Raw genomic sequence first — 17,411 nt, forward strand, 5'->3', positions numbered from 1 at the left:
AAGTGTTGTTATTCAGAGATTCGGCGGTATCTAAATTTCCAAATCTCAATAGGATCAAATTTAAAAGAACCCGACAGAACAAAATAAAATTCAAATCAAATTTGAAAATTAAATCGACTTCAAATAAATTAAAAATGTAACCATATTGCTGATTTCCTTTACAGACTGTGTGTATAAGAATGTCTTCCAAATTTGAATTTCAAAAAGAATAGAAAACAGAATAGAATAAAATAGAAAGAATAATGTATAGCTGTCTTATATCATTCAAATTTCACAAAGAATATCATAGAATAAAAAAAAAAAATAGAATAGAAAATAAAAGAATAGGATAGAAAAAAATAGAATAGGATAAAATAAAAAGAATACTGTACAGCCATCTTATGCAATTCAAATTTTGAAAAGAATATCATAGAATAGAAAATAAAGGAATAGAATAGAAAAAAATAGACTATAATAAAATAGAAAGTATATAGCAATCTTCCAAACTTCAAAAATATTTTGAATTTCAAAAATGGCAAAGAAAATAATATTTTATACTTTCTATGAAACATACAATAAAAAAAATTCAAAATCAAATTTCTTTATAAATTTAGGCCAAAATGTATTCTGCTACATTTAGTAAAAAAAAAAAAAAATCCCAATAAGTGTATATTATCACTGGCTAGGAAGGTGTTAACATCTAGGGGAACTAACAATGTGTTTACCTTTTGGCGTTTTCACTAAGGAATGGGCCAGTTTTTTTCTCCTGTCTTTCCACATTGCTGCAGTCAGTACAGAGCTCTGTGATGTTTAGCAACACAGAGCTCTCTGCTGTCATTTGCTCCGCCGATCAGCAGGTTCTGGCCATAAATAGTTGGCTAGAACCCGCTAATTGGCATGTGCTGGAGCGAATGGAAGCACAGCCGAGGGCAGCTAGAGCGCCCCCCACCCAGAAGACACATACATTTTTTTCCATACACGTAGTATTTTTACTGTGGGCCAGTTGGCAACTGGTTAAGGCATAACAAAAGACAAAAACATATTTCTCCATTTACATGAAGGTTTGGTTATTAACCATTTGACGCCCAGCAAATGCACTAGCTTTCCAGGAGGCCGCCATTTGGCGTACTTCCGCACATGCGCAGTTTGCGCGCTTGCAGAGCTGCGCAATCTGTCACCGGCCGTGTACCTCGGACACGGCCGATGACAGATCTGAGTATCGGCCCCGTTGACAGTACCATGTGACCTGCTGTGACCAATCACAGCAGGTCACATGACAGTTGTATACAATGGATGGCTTAATTCATGCCATCCATTGTATACTAGTGTCTAGCTGTGAATGGTCACAGCTTATCACATGCACGTCATGTGATTAGCTGTGGTCAAATCACAGCTAAGCACAAAAAAAAAAAAAAAAAAAAACCCTGAATGAATCGATGTCATTCAGGTAAATGCTTGCTTATAGCAAAGTAATACTTTGCTATAAGCAAATTATGTAGAAAAAAAAAATTATTGATAACTTCCCCAAAGTAGTACAATGTTACTATGGTAACATTGTACTACTTTGGACATAGTGAAATATGAAAAAAAAATGTAATAAAAAATTTAAAATAATAAAAAAATATAAAAAATATATATATATATATATATATATATATATATTTTATTTTTTTTTTATCTTTTTTTCCCACACTGTCACCAGTCAGTGTCCTTGATCACCGCCATGCCAGTTATATGAAGACGCTATACTGCACTGGTGACAGTATGTGTAAAAAAAAAAAAAAAGTGAAAATAATTTTTTTTGTTTTCATTTTCTGAAAAATGACAAAAAAATACAACTTCAAAAAACTCGCCATGCCTCTTATGAAGTACGTCGGACTGTCTACTCTGCAAAAAGGGGTCATTTGGGGATATCTGTACTGTTCTGACATTCTTGGACCTCAAGAAATTAGATTGGCTGTCAGTACTTCAGGATTGATCAATATTCAGATCTATACCATAGTTTGTGAACTCTATAACTTTCCTACAAACTAAAAAATACATCCTAATTTGGGTTATTTTCACCAAAGACATGTAGCAGAATACATCTCGGCCTAAATTTATGAAGAACAATTATTTATTTGTAAACTTTTATAACAGAAACAAAGAAAAATGTGGGGTTTTTTCAAAATTTTTAGCCTTTTTTTGTTAATTTAGCAAAAAATAAAATCCCCAGCGGCGATTAAATACCACCAAAAGAAAGCTCTAGTTGTGTGAAGAAAATGATAAAATGTTAGTTTGGGTACAGTGTTGTATGACCGCGCAATTGTCATTCAAAGTGTGAGAGCGCTGAAACCTGAAAATTGGCCTGGGCAGGAAGGGGGTAAAAGTGCCCGGTATTGAATTGGTTAAACACAGCACATAGCTTCCCTTTGCATCAGATTCTGTAGGGTGCCCCTTTACAGTGCAAGGGAGAACTCTGCAGACCCTGATGTAAAAGGGAACACTGTGGACTGTGATGTAAAGGAGAAATCTGTGGAGTCTGATGTATGAGGGAATGCTGGGGACTCTGCAGAGCCACAGAGCGTCCCTTGACATCACAGTCCACAGCATTCCCCATACATCAGACCCCAGAGTTCCCACTTACATCACACTCCACAAAGTTCTCCCGTACATCAGAGTCCAGAACTACCCTTTACATCAGAGGCCACAGGGTCCTCAGAGTGTTAGGGGGAAATCTGCAGACCCTGATATAAAAGGGGGAACACTACAGAATGTCTAGAATATAAAGTGGAACTCTGCTGTAAGGGGTCACCAGAGCACCCCCTTCTTTACACAAAGAGACCACAGAGTTCCCCTTTACATCAGAGTCTGCAGGATTTTCCCTATACAATGCAATGGGGAACTTTGCAGACCCTGATGTAAAGGGAAACACCGCGGACCCTGATGTAAGGGTGAATGCTGTGGTGTAAAGGGGAACTCCAATGTAAGGTGGTCTCTGGTCATCAGAGCCCACCTACATCAAAGTCCACAAGGTGGGGAGACCTTTCACAGAGTGAATACTCCAAGGTAAATGGGGGGGGGGGTTACAGTTACATTAGTGACCCCATAGAGACTGTGTGGCCTGGCTGGAGTAATGTCACACAGGAGGGTGTCTATGGGAAGGTTGGACCATTCTTCCAGAAGCACATTTGTGAGGTCAGGCACTGATGTCGGGGGAGGAGGCCTGGCTCACAGTCTCCGCTCTAATTCATCCCAAAGGTGTTCTATGGGGTTGAGGTCAGGACTCTGTGCAGGACAGTCAGGTTCCTCCACCCCAAACTGGCTCCTCCATGTCTTTATGGACCTTGCTTTGTGCACTGGTGTGCAGTCATGTTGGAACAGGAAGGGGTCATCCCCAAACTCTTCCCACAAAGTTGGGAACATGAAATTGTCCAAAATGTCTTGGTATGCTAACGCCTTAAGAGTTCCTTTATTGGAACTAGGGGGCCAAGTCCAACCCCTGAAAAACAACCCCACACCATAATCCCCCCCTCCACCAAACTTTACACTCGGCACAATGCAGTCAGGTAAGTACCGTTCTCCTGGAAACTGCCAAACCCAGACATGTCCGTCGGCTTTGCCAGATAGAGAAGTGTGATTGGTCACTCCAGAGAACACGTCTCCCCTGCTCTAGAGTCCAGTGGTGGCGTGCTTTACACCACGGCATCCGACACTTTGTATTGCACTTGGTGATGTAAGGCTTGGATGCAGCTGCTCTGCCATGGAAACCCATTCTATGAAGCTCTCTGCGCACTGTTGTGCTAATCTGAAGGCCACACCAAGTTTGGAGGTCTTTAGCTATTGACTCTGCAGACAGTTGGCGACTTCTGTGCACTGTGCGCTTCAGCATGCGCTGACCCCGCTCTGTCATGTGACGTGACCTACCACTTGGTGGCTGAGTTGCTGTTGTTCCCAGTTGCTCCCACTTTGTTATAATCCCACTAACAGTTGAGCGTGGAATATTTAGTAGCCAGGAAATGTCACGGATGGACTTCTTGCACAGGTGACAACCTATCACGGGACCACGCTTGGAGTCACTGAGCTCCTGAGAGCGACCCATTCTTTCACCAATGTTTGTAGAAGCAGTCTGCATGCCTAGGGGCTTGATTGTATATACCTGTGGCCATGGAGGGGATTGGAACACCTGAATCCAATGATCTGGAGGGCGGGGCCAATACTTTTGGCAATATAGTGTATATTCATAAATGTTACCAGATTCCCCATTTAACCGATTTCCCGCTGCCCTATAGCAGATACTGCTACAGGGCGGCAGGGTGCGCAAAAATCACATACACACACACGATTTTGCATTTCCGGGTTGGGGGCCATTCACGGCTGTCAATCTCTGGGTCCCAGCTGGTGATTACCTGCCGGCACCCGGTGATTATCGAGCATCTCTGATGGGGAGGAGGACTCTTTTGTTTAATAACAGTTCTCCTCCCTGTCAACTTGGGCACACTGCTCTGGATGGCTGTACACAGCACAGCCATCCAGAGCAGAGTGAATACATTGAAGCACACTGACATTGCCCCCCCTAGTAATAAACTCCCTGCACACAGTTAACCCTTTGATCAACCCTCATGTTAAGCCCTTCCTGCCCAGTGCCATTAGTACAGTGTCAGTGCTTTGTTTTTTTATTTTTTTATTATTTTTTTTTAGCACTGATCACTGTATTGGTGTCACTGGTGAGGTCAGTGACACCAAGTCAGTCCCCCCCCCCAGTATCAGAATGTCCGCCGCAGTCCCGCTTTAAGTCGCTGATTGCCGCCATTACTAGTAGAAAAAAAAAAATTCCAGTATCTATACCGCCATTTATAAACGTTATAACTTATCACGTAAACCAATTAATTTACACATATTGGGATATTTTTTTTTAACAAAGACATGGAGCAGAATTCATTTTGGCCTAAATTTATGACGAAATTTGATTTTAAAAATTTTTTTACTGGACGTGTTTAATAGCAAAAAGTCAAAAATATAGTTTTCTTCTCAAAATCATTTTTTTTAAGCGCAAAAAATAAAAAATGTGCAGGTGATCAAATACCACCAAAAGAAAGCTCAATTCGTGGGGAAAACAAAGATGTAAAATTTCATTTGGGTGCAGCATTGCATGACCGCGCAATTGTCAGTTAAAGTAACGCAGCACCGTAACGCAATAAAATGTCCTGGTCAGGAAAGGGGGGGGGGGGTAAATCCTCAGGAGGGGAAGGGGTTAATGAAACACAATAACAAGTGGTATATTTACAATTTTTTTTTCCAAGTCCAAATGTAATAAATCATTTTAAACCGTTGGGTTAGCAATAAAGTTTTTTAAAACATTTAAAAAGTATCTTCAAATCAACTTCTGGACATTAAAAAAAAAAAATATATAAAAATAAAGAAGATCCAATAGAACAGAAGGCAGGACAGACATGCACATACAACGTTCATATACCCCCAGAGCCCGTTCCAGACTGGCCCAGGCCTGCGCTAACCTGGACAGCCATCATCAGTTCTCGGCAGAAACAGGTTCACCAAAAAACAAACAAAAAAAAAAATACAAAAAAATCTACAGTTGACTGCTTACATACAACTATCATAATTACCCGAATCTGTCTTTATATCAGCTTCCTGTCTGCAACACAGCAGAACTCAGACTGGAAGAGGAAGGAGCAGCACTAGGAGCCAGTTAGGTGCCAACAGCAAGTATACATATGCAGATAGAAAAGCTGACCTGGCTGCTCCTTTAGGCCCGTCACACGGGGTGGACTCTGTCCACATGGAGCAGATCTGGTAGGCAGATACAGGTTCATGTCCATTCAGTTTATGCAGAGCAGACACGGACAGAGTCGGCTGTGCATAAACAGACTGCACTGTCCCATTCACTCTACCATGCAGCAGATGGCTGCAGTGTGCTGCGATAAAATGCAGATATGCTGTATTTTATCGCAGCGAACTGTGCCAAATCACACAGCACATTGTGCTGCTGTACATTGCCATAAATGAAGTGTATGTTTGGTACACTTCAAATAAAGTTTTTACATAAAAAAAAAAAAAAAAAAAAAAAAAGAAGGAAGGGTAGGTCTGGATTGCCCACCGCACTACACTCCACCGTAGGCGGTAACAGAGCTGCTGGAGCAGTGGATTGCTCCAGCAGCCCTATACTGTCAATTCACCCTTTGTGTGAAAGGGGCCTTCTTATCCAAATCAGCAGGTCATGAAGAGGAGGGGAAGTGACACCACTGCACTCCTTAACCCTTTTGCCACCTGAGCAATTTGGCCTTTTTGGAAGTTAATGCAGATGCAGCAGCTGCAGGGAAACCGTCACGTCTAAATTGGACAGGCATGCAGAAGCAGATCCACAGCCGCATCAGGGGGCTGCAGACTCGCTCCTGCACTCCTGCAAGGTTCCAGCTTTTGCATAAACCTATGTCTATGGTCGTTGCGTCCTGCATAAAAATCTGATCATCATAACCAGAGATCTGCCGAGAACCAATCATAGCTGTCTCAGCGGGAGGACTCCTAGCCCTTCAGGCCCATGGAAGGGTGGCTCTTAGACTCTGTAGGTCCATGGCCTCACATACACGCCCTGTCCATCCCATCCAGCTGGTCTATGGCTTTGCCCTGGAATAGTTGGCCCCTCTCAGTATTTTCTTGCTCCTGGAGACTTGTTGTTGAACAGACTGACTTTCACCCCGTGGGAAGCGGTGGAAATCGTTGGAGTTTCTTGCTGCACTTTACTGAGCGTCGTTTTCTTGATAGCGGCTGCTGGGATCTTCTCTTGGTCTGCATAAAGCTGGAGCTCTCTAGGGGGAGAAAGAAAATTTGATTAAAAAAAAAAATATATATATATATATACACACATATATATATATATATACATACACACAGTGGGGGAAAAAAGTATTTAGTCAGCCACCAATTGTGCAAGTTCTCCCACTTAAAAAGATGAGAGAGGCCTGTAATTGGCATCATAGGTAGACCTCAACTATGAGAGACAAAATGAGAAAACAAATCCAGACAATCACATTGGCTGATTTGGAAAGAATTTATTTGCAAATTATGGTGGAAAATAAGTATTTGGTCACCTACAAACAAGCAAGATTTCTGGCTCTCACAGACCTGTACCTTCTTCTGTAAGAGGCTCCTCTGTCCTGCACTCAGTACCTGTATCAATGGCACCTGTTTGAACTTGTTATCAGTATAAAAGACACCTGTCCACAACCTCAAACAGTCACACGCCAAACTCCACTATGGTGAAGACCAAAGAGCTGTCGAAGGACACCAGAAACAAAATTGTAGACCTGGACCAGGCTGGGAAGACTGAATCTGCAATAGGCAAGCAGCTTGATGTGAACAAATCAACTGTGGGAGCAATAATTAGAAAATGGAAGACATACAAGATCACTGATAATCTACCTCGATCTGGGGCTCCACGCAAGATCTCACCCCGTGGGGTCAAAATGATCACAAGAACGGGGAGCAAAAATCCCAGGACCACACGGGGGGACCTAGTGAATGACCTGCAGAGAGCTGGGACCAACGTAACAAAGGCTACCATCAGTAACACACTACGCCGCCAGGGACTCAGATCCTGCAGTGCCAGACGTGTCCCCCTGCTTAAGCCAGTACATGTCCAGGCCCGTCTGAAGTTTGCTAGAGAGCATTTGGATGATCAAGAAGAGGATTGGGAGAATGTCATATGGTCAGATGAAACCAAAATAGAACTGTTTGGTAGAAACACAACTCGTCGTGTTTGGAGGAGAGAGAATGCTGAGTTGCATACAAAGAACACCATACCTACTGTGAAGCATGGGGGTGGCAACATCATGCTTTGGGGCTGTTTCTCCGCAAAGGGACCAGGACGACTGATCCATGTACAGGACAGAATGAATGAATGGGGCCATGTATCGTGAGATTTTGAGTGCAAACCTCCTTCCATCAGCAAGGGCATTGAAGATGAAACGTGGCTGGGTCTTCCAACATCACAATGATCCCAAACATACCGCCCGGGCAACGAAGGAGTGGCTTCGTAAGAAGCATTTCAAGATCCTGGAGTGGCCTAGCCAGTCTCCAGATCCCAACCCCATAGAAAACCTTTGGAGGGAGTTGAAAATCCGTGTTGCCCAGCGGCAGCCCCAAAACATCACTGCTCTAGAGGAGATCTGCATGGAGGATGGGCCAACATACCAGCAACAGTGTGTGCCAACCTTGTGAAGACTTTCAGGAAACATTTGACCTCTGTCATTGCCAACAAAGGATATATAACAAAGTATTGAGATGAACTTTTCATATTGACCAAATACTTATTTTCCACCATAATTTGCAAATAAATTCTTTCCAAATCAGCCAATGTGATTGTCTAGATTTGTTTTCTCATTTTGTCTCTCATAGTTGAGGTCTACCTATGATGCCAATTACAGGCCTCTCTCATCTTTGTAAGTGGGAGAACTTGCACAATTGGTGGCTGACTAAATACTTTTTTCCCCCCCACTGTATATGTGTGTATATATATATATATATACACACTGTTGTGGACCTTTTGAATTATGTCTCAAAAATATGACTTTATCAAGACATAATATTATATGGCAAACAGCTCAGTATAGCCGGATGCTAAGAGTTAATTTTGTCTTGATTGAACCATCAAGGATTCTAGTTAAGAAATGGAGAAGGGGGGAAGTGAGACTTTTCCAAGACAATAAGACTGTTTGAACTGTCAACAAGGACTATTTGTATATTGAGGTTGAGAAGAATGCAGATACAGAAAGTCAAACAAATAGCCAGATAGGACTTCGACTTTCAAACATTTTAACAATAATGAGACGGGAACTCAACTGGTTGAAAGCTTAACCAAAACGTGCAGAGTGTGATGAACCAACAGACCTCTGAAATATACTATTGTTCACCAAGGGTGAAAGCATTAACAGTTGTTTACCATGAGTCCAACACAAGGGCCAGGCAAACAGAAAGTTTTTTTTTTCCTACACAGAGAAAATGTTGATTCTAAAACAAAGGGGTGAAATTTAGGACATTTAAGTCTAAAAGTTGACTGTATATAAAGTCTAAAAGTTGACTGTATATAATTACAAAAATATATTACAAAAACATATTATAAATGAGATGTGATGGATTTTACACACCACTAAATATTCAGAAATGGGAACTATATATCACTAACTTGAGTATTGAGATGATGGGAAGTAAGATGTATTATAAACTAGCATTAGTTACATGTCTTATCAGGAAACAAACAGGATGGTATTTCAAGAAGGAATAACTGAATATACACCTATATTCCATGGTCCCTATTTAGAATATCATAGGTATGATCGCTTATATCTGGAAAAAGACGTATATTTGATTCCTGAAATTACCTTAAGATTCCACCCAAGGTATGAGTCATCTCAAATACTCAAATTGTTCTATGATACATGACCGCCACCTGGCGGGCAGGTGAGAAATAGCTTATGTACACACATTTCTCAACTAGCCAATCAGGAAGCCTGGTGGGAAGGTATCTTAGAACAATGGATTAGTGGATATAAAAGCCTTTGTACCTTTAACAAGAGGAAGCTCATCAAGAAAAAGCTCAAGAAGAGACCTCATCACAAGAAGACCCTGACATCTGAAGAAGATCTCTGCTGAATAACTACTCTTTCATACTTTCAAACTTCCTAAAACTTTAACTAAATTTCTAAACCTCTAACCTTATAACTTCCTACATTCTCCCCTACTGAATATCTATCACTTGCCCTATAATATCAGTCTAAAGGCGTTCCACTGCCAGCTAAATCCACGGGAGAGTTGCCTAGTCTGAATTCCGGGTGTGGTGAGATGTTTATTTGATTTTATATCACCTATTTTCTCTGTTGTGTGGAATCATAAAATTACCTTAGTGTATCACAACAATATTGGGTAGTTAGATATATGTAGAGAGATCCTGTTTTACTGTTAAAAATAGTTTGTTGCCATATTATAATTTTTTTTTCATATTTCATAATTTATTGAATATTAATAACCAGAGTATCATATATCAAGGGCTTGCTTCTTGCAATCCTATGGCCACGGCTTGTGAGAATATAACCTTTGAGATATTCGAAATTATTAATTATTAATAAATTTAATAAATAATCATATCATTTAAAAATTGTGACATTGATGTAATTAGTTAGAAACCTTATTATTGTGTCTTACATTGGTAAGATATGTTTTTGATTGTGTGTACCAATATTCATTTATCACCAGTCTTTTGCGTTTTGTGTTAATATATATATAATTTTTGTACATAAATAAATTTTTATATTTATCTATTATAAGGCAAATTTTGTGTGTATGGTACGAAATCATATTGGCTAAAAGAATTCAAGGTATAATAATAAGTGGTGATCAAATTATCAAGGTGTCCAAATTATTGGTTTACTAAATATTTGCCGTATTTTAACGGCTGGAGGCACTGTAATATTTCATCTAAGGGAAAGGGACACGCCCTTTATAAATAATATATATCCTTACATAAACCACCACAGGATAAATTTGGAGACGCTGCTGAGAGCCATAGAAATCGTACCATAACACAAAACGCACTGGTGATTGTATACTTGTACACTTTGTCAAACATATATTTTATATCAAAATGGCATCCAGTAATCACGGATCCACCTCTTCCAAGCATAACGAGGAAAATATGGCGGCTCAAGGCATTGAGCAGGAAGCTATGAAGCCAGCCCGGAAAGCTGCCGGTGCTTGGCAGAAGTATGTTGAATGTGAAGTAATAGATTATCTCCGCAAGAGATTAGGTCTGGGGGATAGCAATAATGAATTTGTGGATGAAGAGAAAAAGCAGGCCATGAGCACCTTTGAGGACCTGTTCAACCAAAAGGGCCAGGTTGTTGGGTTTTTAATAGCATTTGCTGGAGCAGAAAGTGATAGAAGCCGTGACAGACTTCTCCTAGAAGCTTGGCCCATGTTATGGTTCATGACCGCTGGAGCTGCCCAGCGGACCATGACTCTAAGGGAAGAGTTGTCAGAGGCCCGCCTCTTGTTAGAAAGCAAAAATCAGGACATTGAGTCTTTGAAAGGGAAGCTTGGTCATGCCGGTATTCGTTTAGACGAATCCGAGAAACATTATGATAGATTGGTCGGAGACTTTCGAAGTGCTCAGGACCTGTATGAAAGAAACTTTCAGGAATTAAAACAACTTCAAGAGAAGTATCAGGACTTAAAAGATGAGGTGAAGTACTTCAGATCAGAGAGGTTATCTCCTGTTAAAATTAAAGTTCACCCAGGGGATAAGCATGACCAGTCAGAACTTACCTTGATAAAATCTGAGCAGAAAACTCTGGAGGAGCAGATTATAAGGTTGACGGCCCAAATAAATTCTGGGGTCCAAAGACGGACCAACCCAGTCAAGCCAGAGACTGATGAGCGGAGATACCCGCATCACAGCGAAATATCGGATAGTGAGTCAGGGTCAGAATATAGGTCACCTCCTAAGCTTTCAAGATACACTCCAGAGCGCTCTGAAGAAAAATATGAGGTTTCATATAGGCAGGAAGGGAAATCCCAGGGGTCATTCAGGAGATATGACACCCCAAAGGTCATTAAGTTCCTGAAGGACACTGTTCCTATGTTTTCTAAGAAAGGGTCCCTTGAGATCACCGAACACATGAAAACATATGAACAGACGTTAGAGATTCTGGGCATTAGAGATGACCACACCAAAATAGAATTGCTGCCATGGGTGTTTGGAGAGAAATACCGGCAATTCTTTGAGACCTTGAGGACCTACTCCAATCAGTCCTGGAGAGAGGTTAAACATAAGTGCCACATGGAATTTGGGCCTTATAAAACTGTAACCTCTGCCAAGGCTGCGGCCTACAATTTAAAGTGTGGTCCTCACCAAAGCCCTGCAGAATTTCTGGCTGTCCTCAGAAATGCCTATTTCCTGGCTGAAAAGGATCCCAATCCTAACCAGCCAGAATTCAAGACACTATTCTATGAAGCATTACCTGCTTACATAAAATTGGGACTTGCAAAGGATTACAGAAAGGGATGCTCTCTTGATTGGTTGGTGAGAGAGAGTGACTATTTATTCTCGATCCAACAGTCCAGTGAGGGCGGGATAAAAAGAGAACCTAAAAATAGCCCCAAGATAGTAGCAGCCACTACCGTTTCCCCTCCAAATCCAAATTTGCAGGCAGAGAAGAAATCATATGCGGAAGTAGTCCGTGGGGGTAAAACCAATGGTTCCCCTAGATTTGTACCTCAAACCCAGCAAGTGAAGGAGGTCCATAACTTTGCACCCCAAAACCAGTGGGTGAGAAAGGATAGACAAAAGCCAGGAAACTACGGTAGTGGAAGTGAGAAGAATAAAAAGTATGGTAAGGGTCAGTACAGTGATGAGAATCAAAGGAGTCAATGGTATCCTCGGAGGTTCTATTATCCTCGCCAAAACCAACATGGGAATTTTTATGGGAACCCCAATTTCAACAGGAACCATAATTACAATAAGAATCCCAATTTTAATAAAAACTCCGACTTCCAAAGATTTCCTCCACGCCAAGAACACCCTCAGGCTCAAAGGGGGGATACAGTACCCCAGGCTCCCTTTAATAACAGGGAGACCCCAAAACCTCAGAGAGAACAATGGCGTCGGGACCAGAGCAGTAGTTCTGACTCTGAGTCTCATTACCAGTCTCGTCCAAAATACAAGCGCAAGTATAGGAAAAGGGAGAATCAACAGAATGACTCCTCTGAGCGTATTGGACAAATAGAGGCACAGGTCAGCAAAATGGCTGAACAAATGGACAGGCTTGTCACTCAATTTCCATCCAATCCTTTTTTAGGAGCAGCTCCTGTGACCAACCAAGGGTCACAGAATTAATAGGCAACCAAGCCTTAAACCAACAGAGGAGAACACTGAGTCAAATGACAGGAGATGTGTGTACCGTCCCTGACACGCCTACTAATAGAGAATCTAGTTCTCAGGCAAAGGGGGACCAGTTGTTGGGTATTAACGATTCTCCTGTTTTTCAGTGTCCATCTATTGCCCCTAATATAGTCGCGGCATCGGAAGTCGTCGGGATTGACAAGCCAGACGGAGCACCAACTTCTAGTTGTGCTTCTGTCTTGAGACAGTCCAAGAATCCCACCAGGGAGGATAAGGGTAATGTGTCCACCACATGCGGTGAGATAAGAGCTAGTCACATGTTATTGAAGGGCCCACAGATCTTCAACCACACTAATTTCATGTGTGAGCTGACTGAATCTGATGGGAGATATGCCACGGTGCAGGTGCAGGATGCCAGTGATCTTTCGATTGTCGGTTTAATAGACACTGGATCCCAAGCAACCATCATGTCACAGGAACATTTTGATAAAGTGGCGAACGTCATGCCCACCAAGCCGAGACTTAAAAGCTTTGATAGCTCATTGATTGGTGTAGGTGGAGACCCTTTACAAGTCATGGGTACCGCCTGGTTTAAACTGAAACTGGGTAATAAGGAACTGAGACACCCCATCATCATTGCCAGCATCTCCCGGCACCACATGATAATTGGGATGGACTTCCTAAAAAGGCTGAACACCATAGTTGACTGTGTGAACCAAGTACTGTGGTCACAGGTAAATACCCCGATTAAATATGGGAAACTTAAAACTCCCCATTCCCGACAACACTGCCACCTGGTGGAAGAAAGGCCTGGATCATTAGAAATCCATTTCAGGAACAGCCAACTTCCTGATGTAACGGTTATCAAACCTGATGACCATAACCCTATCAGAAGAGATGAGGAACACATTTTTAGAATTCCCCAAGATAAAATAAAAGATATTTCCCTCCAAGATGACATCCTTACGATATCTTTTCATCAGGAGGATAAACCAAGAAAAGGGGGAGATCATACCCAATTCTTGACAGGTATTGAAAGGGTTAACAGCGACTTGTTCATCCCCATCCGGATAAATGGTCTTAATAGGTCAAAATATGCCAAACTAGATTTGAGACAGGAACACAGCTTTGTAAGCCATGGGCTGATAAAACACCTGACCGAAATGGAAATGATCCGTTTCTCCACACCTCAGCGTCATTGGATTTCAAACTCCCTTGATGACTCTGATGATCACAATTCAATGGCTAGGTGTCTCTTAAACGTCACTGTAGGAAACAAAACAGCCACCCATGTGTTCCTAGTCTTGGATAATCCCCAAACTAAAATTTATTTTGGCAACGATGTATTACATCGCTTTGCAATGCAAGTCGACCTAATTAATGACTGTTTATGGAGTCGACTAAAGGGGGACCCCGAAAAATACCAAAATCTGGACTTAGCTTTAAAATCCCAGCAACAGATGCCTTATGCTGTTGAAGTCCAGGTAACCCAAAAGATTACAATTCCTAAGGGCATAAATAACTTCATACTCCCCATCCAAGTTAAAAAGGGACATAGACTGAAGGGGTCAGATGCATTGGTATGCCTCTCCCATAAAATGCAGGGGGAGGGACTGAACATTACACACACGCCCCTAGTCAACACACATCAATCCCCGATGTACATTTACATACATAATCTGTCCAATCAGGACATCGTCTTACCCAAAGAGACCCTTATTGGTCTAGTGGTAGAGACTGAATATTACACCTTTGGGGTCACTAACCAGGTGATTGGACTCATCCCCGATGAATATTTGTCGGAGGAACAATTAATTGAACAAACATTCCATTCATTACCAGAGGGTATTTTCACCATAGAGTCCATTTATCCATTCGATTCTAAAGATGGCACCTGTCGAATCGAAGAGACATCAATTGTCTTTGATCACCCAATCAAAGAACAAGAGTACCCCAAAGAACCTGGATGGCAGGAGAACACACACACACATCACATACCCAATGACCTCACCACAAAACTTGAAGAGGCATATGAGATAGGTCAGCCGGAAAGCTTTCCTGGATTCAAGGAGTTAGTGGAAGAGATGGTGGCCCTCGCCGATGCATGTGCCAGTGATCTCGACCGACAATTGCTCCGAGAGCTTCTCCTTGAATTCCAAGAGATCTTTGCCAAGGATTCTTACGATTGTGGGACTACTGACCTACACATCGCTAGGATCCAAACAGATCCAGATGCCCCACCAGTATTTGTAAGACAGTATAGGTTACCATTAGCTTCCTATGAATCTCTAGCTGAGATTATCAGGAAGTTACATGAAAGGGGTATAATTCGGCCCATCCACAGCTCCTACAACCACCCGATCCTGGGTATTTTAAAACCCAATGGACAATGGCGTTTGTGCGCTGACCTCCGTCAGCTAAACAAACGTGTGTACATGTCAGGATGGCCTGTCCCATACATAGACCAATGTCTCGCCCAGCTCCAAGGATCCCAAGTTTTCACAGCCTTGGATTGTGCACAGGGGTATTGGACCATAAAGGTGAGTGAGGAAGACCAATACAAACTGGCCTTCAGTTTTGGAAATCGACAGTATTGTTGGGTACGAATGCCTTTCGGATTCATAAATTCCGGACATGAATTTGCTGTGTTCATGCACAAGGCCATGCCAGACGCCTTCGAAAGGGGGACGTTGGCATATGTGGACGATATCCTGATCAAAAGTACAGATATGGCCAAACACATTACAGAACTTCGGCATGTCCTGGGCCAATTAAAAGCAGCAGGAGTTAAACTGTCCTTACAAAAAGCCCAGTGGTGTCGCACGAAGGTAAACTTCCTAGGCCATGAAGTTACTGCTGAAGGTTTGAACCCACAAAAGAAGAAAGTTGAGGCGGTTCTGAACTGTAAAGTCCCTACTAACCTTAAAGAATTGAGATCATTCCTAGGTATGGTAAACTACTCGCGTAAGTTTATTGATAACTACGCCGAGATAAGCAAGCCATTGCTTCACCTACTGAAGAAGGATGTCGGATGGTCGTGGGGTAAGAAACAGGAGGACGCCATGAAGGAATTAAAGGAACGTCTCACACAAGCCCCGTGTCTCGGATATCCCGAAGGGGGTAAAAATTTCTATCTAGAGACAGGGTTTACACAGGTAAGTATGAGTTCTGTTCTTTACCAGAAACGTGATGATGTCAGTAAGGTGATTGCCTATGCCAGTAAAACTTTGTCCCCGGTTGAAGTAAAGTTCAGTGACTGTGAAAAAGCTCTATTGTCCACCGTGTGGGCATTACAGAATTTCCGCAGTTACATTCAGGGAGAGAGAATCATTGTTGAAACGGCACACCAGCCTTTACAGTATTTAAAGAGTGAACGTATCAAGGGAGGAAATGTGTCTAATAGCCGCATCACTGCTTGGACTTTGTCTTTGCAAGGGTGGCCTCTTGAAATTCGGTACAAACAGAACAAGGAAAGTCCAGTAGCCCAGGGCCTAGCCGAGCTCCATGACTGTTCCGCAACTACGCCTGCTATGGAGGCCCCGGACACTGACTTTCTGGAAGAACAACTGTTCTCTCCCTACAAGGTTTACGATGAAGAATACTGTAAACACCTGCCGTGTGTATATGTGGATGGTTGTGCTTTTCATCACAAGGATGGGGAACAGCTCCAACTAGTGGCAGGTATTGGAATCGTTTGGACCCAAGGTGTCACCCCAATTTCTGTGGGATACAAACTTGGACCAAAAAGCAGTCAGGTTGCTGAACTTACTGCAATTCTTAGAGCAGTTGAGATGGCTATAGAGTTCAACATCAGAGAGTGTGCCATCATAACCGATTCCAATTATGTCAGGAATAGTTTTGTGGAGTATTTCCCTAGGTGGAAGCGAAACAACATGAACAAGAGTAATCACAAACCCGTGAAACATGGTAAGCTCTTTTGTCACATCGATGAACTGGTAAGGTCCAGTGATCTCACACTGCACTTCAAGAAGACCAAAGGCCACTCCAAGGTTCTAGGTGCCGAGAAAGAAGGGAACGATCTGGCCGATTCTCTACCCACGGAAGGGGCAATCACCGGTGAACTGTTAGACATTGATCAATTTTTAGGTACCGTACAGGTTGAAGCTGTCACCAGGCAACAGGCCAGAACAGCTGGTGATCCAAATGCATTACAGTGGAGTCACGATTCTCCTAGTGAGGATTTAATTACTGCCCAAAAAGAAGACCCAATAATTGGCTTGTTTTATAGTCATATAGAAGATCCCAACCAAAATCCCATAAATAAGGAAGTATGTAGTGGGAAGGAGGATTTACGTATCTTAATGAAATCCAAATCCCAATTCTCTTTATACCAGGGATTGTTGATACGAACCTCAAAGGGTGGCGTACAACAATGGGTCGTCCCACTTAAATTTAGAGGTTTGATGCTACAGCATGCCCATGATGCTCCCACTTCCGGTCATCGTGGAGAGAAGATCACGTATGAGATCCTGCGGGATTATGCCTACTGGCCTCATATGTTACGTGATGTGAAGGAGTA

The 17,411-nt window shown here is 42.2% G+C and overlaps 1 protein-coding gene across 1 annotated transcript in view; it reads right to left on the reverse strand.

Moving 5' to 3' along the window:
- Nucleotides 1-5,236: 5,236 nt before the first annotated feature.
- Nucleotides 5,237-17,411, reverse strand: part of PYCR1 (pyrroline-5-carboxylate reductase 1) — a 44,779-nt gene continuing 32,604 nt past the window's right edge. Inside the window, exon 8 of the mRNA XM_089669662.1 lies at nucleotides 5,237-6,785. Within this exon, the coding sequence (XP_089525788.1) occupies nucleotides 6,623-6,785 (163 nt within the window). The 3' untranslated portion in view covers nucleotides 5,237-6,622. The remainder of the gene's footprint in view (nucleotides 6,786-17,411) is intronic.

This window comes from Staurois parvus, unplaced genomic scaffold (assembly GCF_062004578.1).
Source record: "Staurois parvus isolate SC_StPar_1 unplaced genomic scaffold, SC_StPar_1.0 ptg000003l, whole genome shotgun sequence".
NCBI classification, from domain to species: domain Eukaryota; kingdom Metazoa; phylum Chordata; class Amphibia; order Anura; family Ranidae; genus Staurois; species Staurois parvus.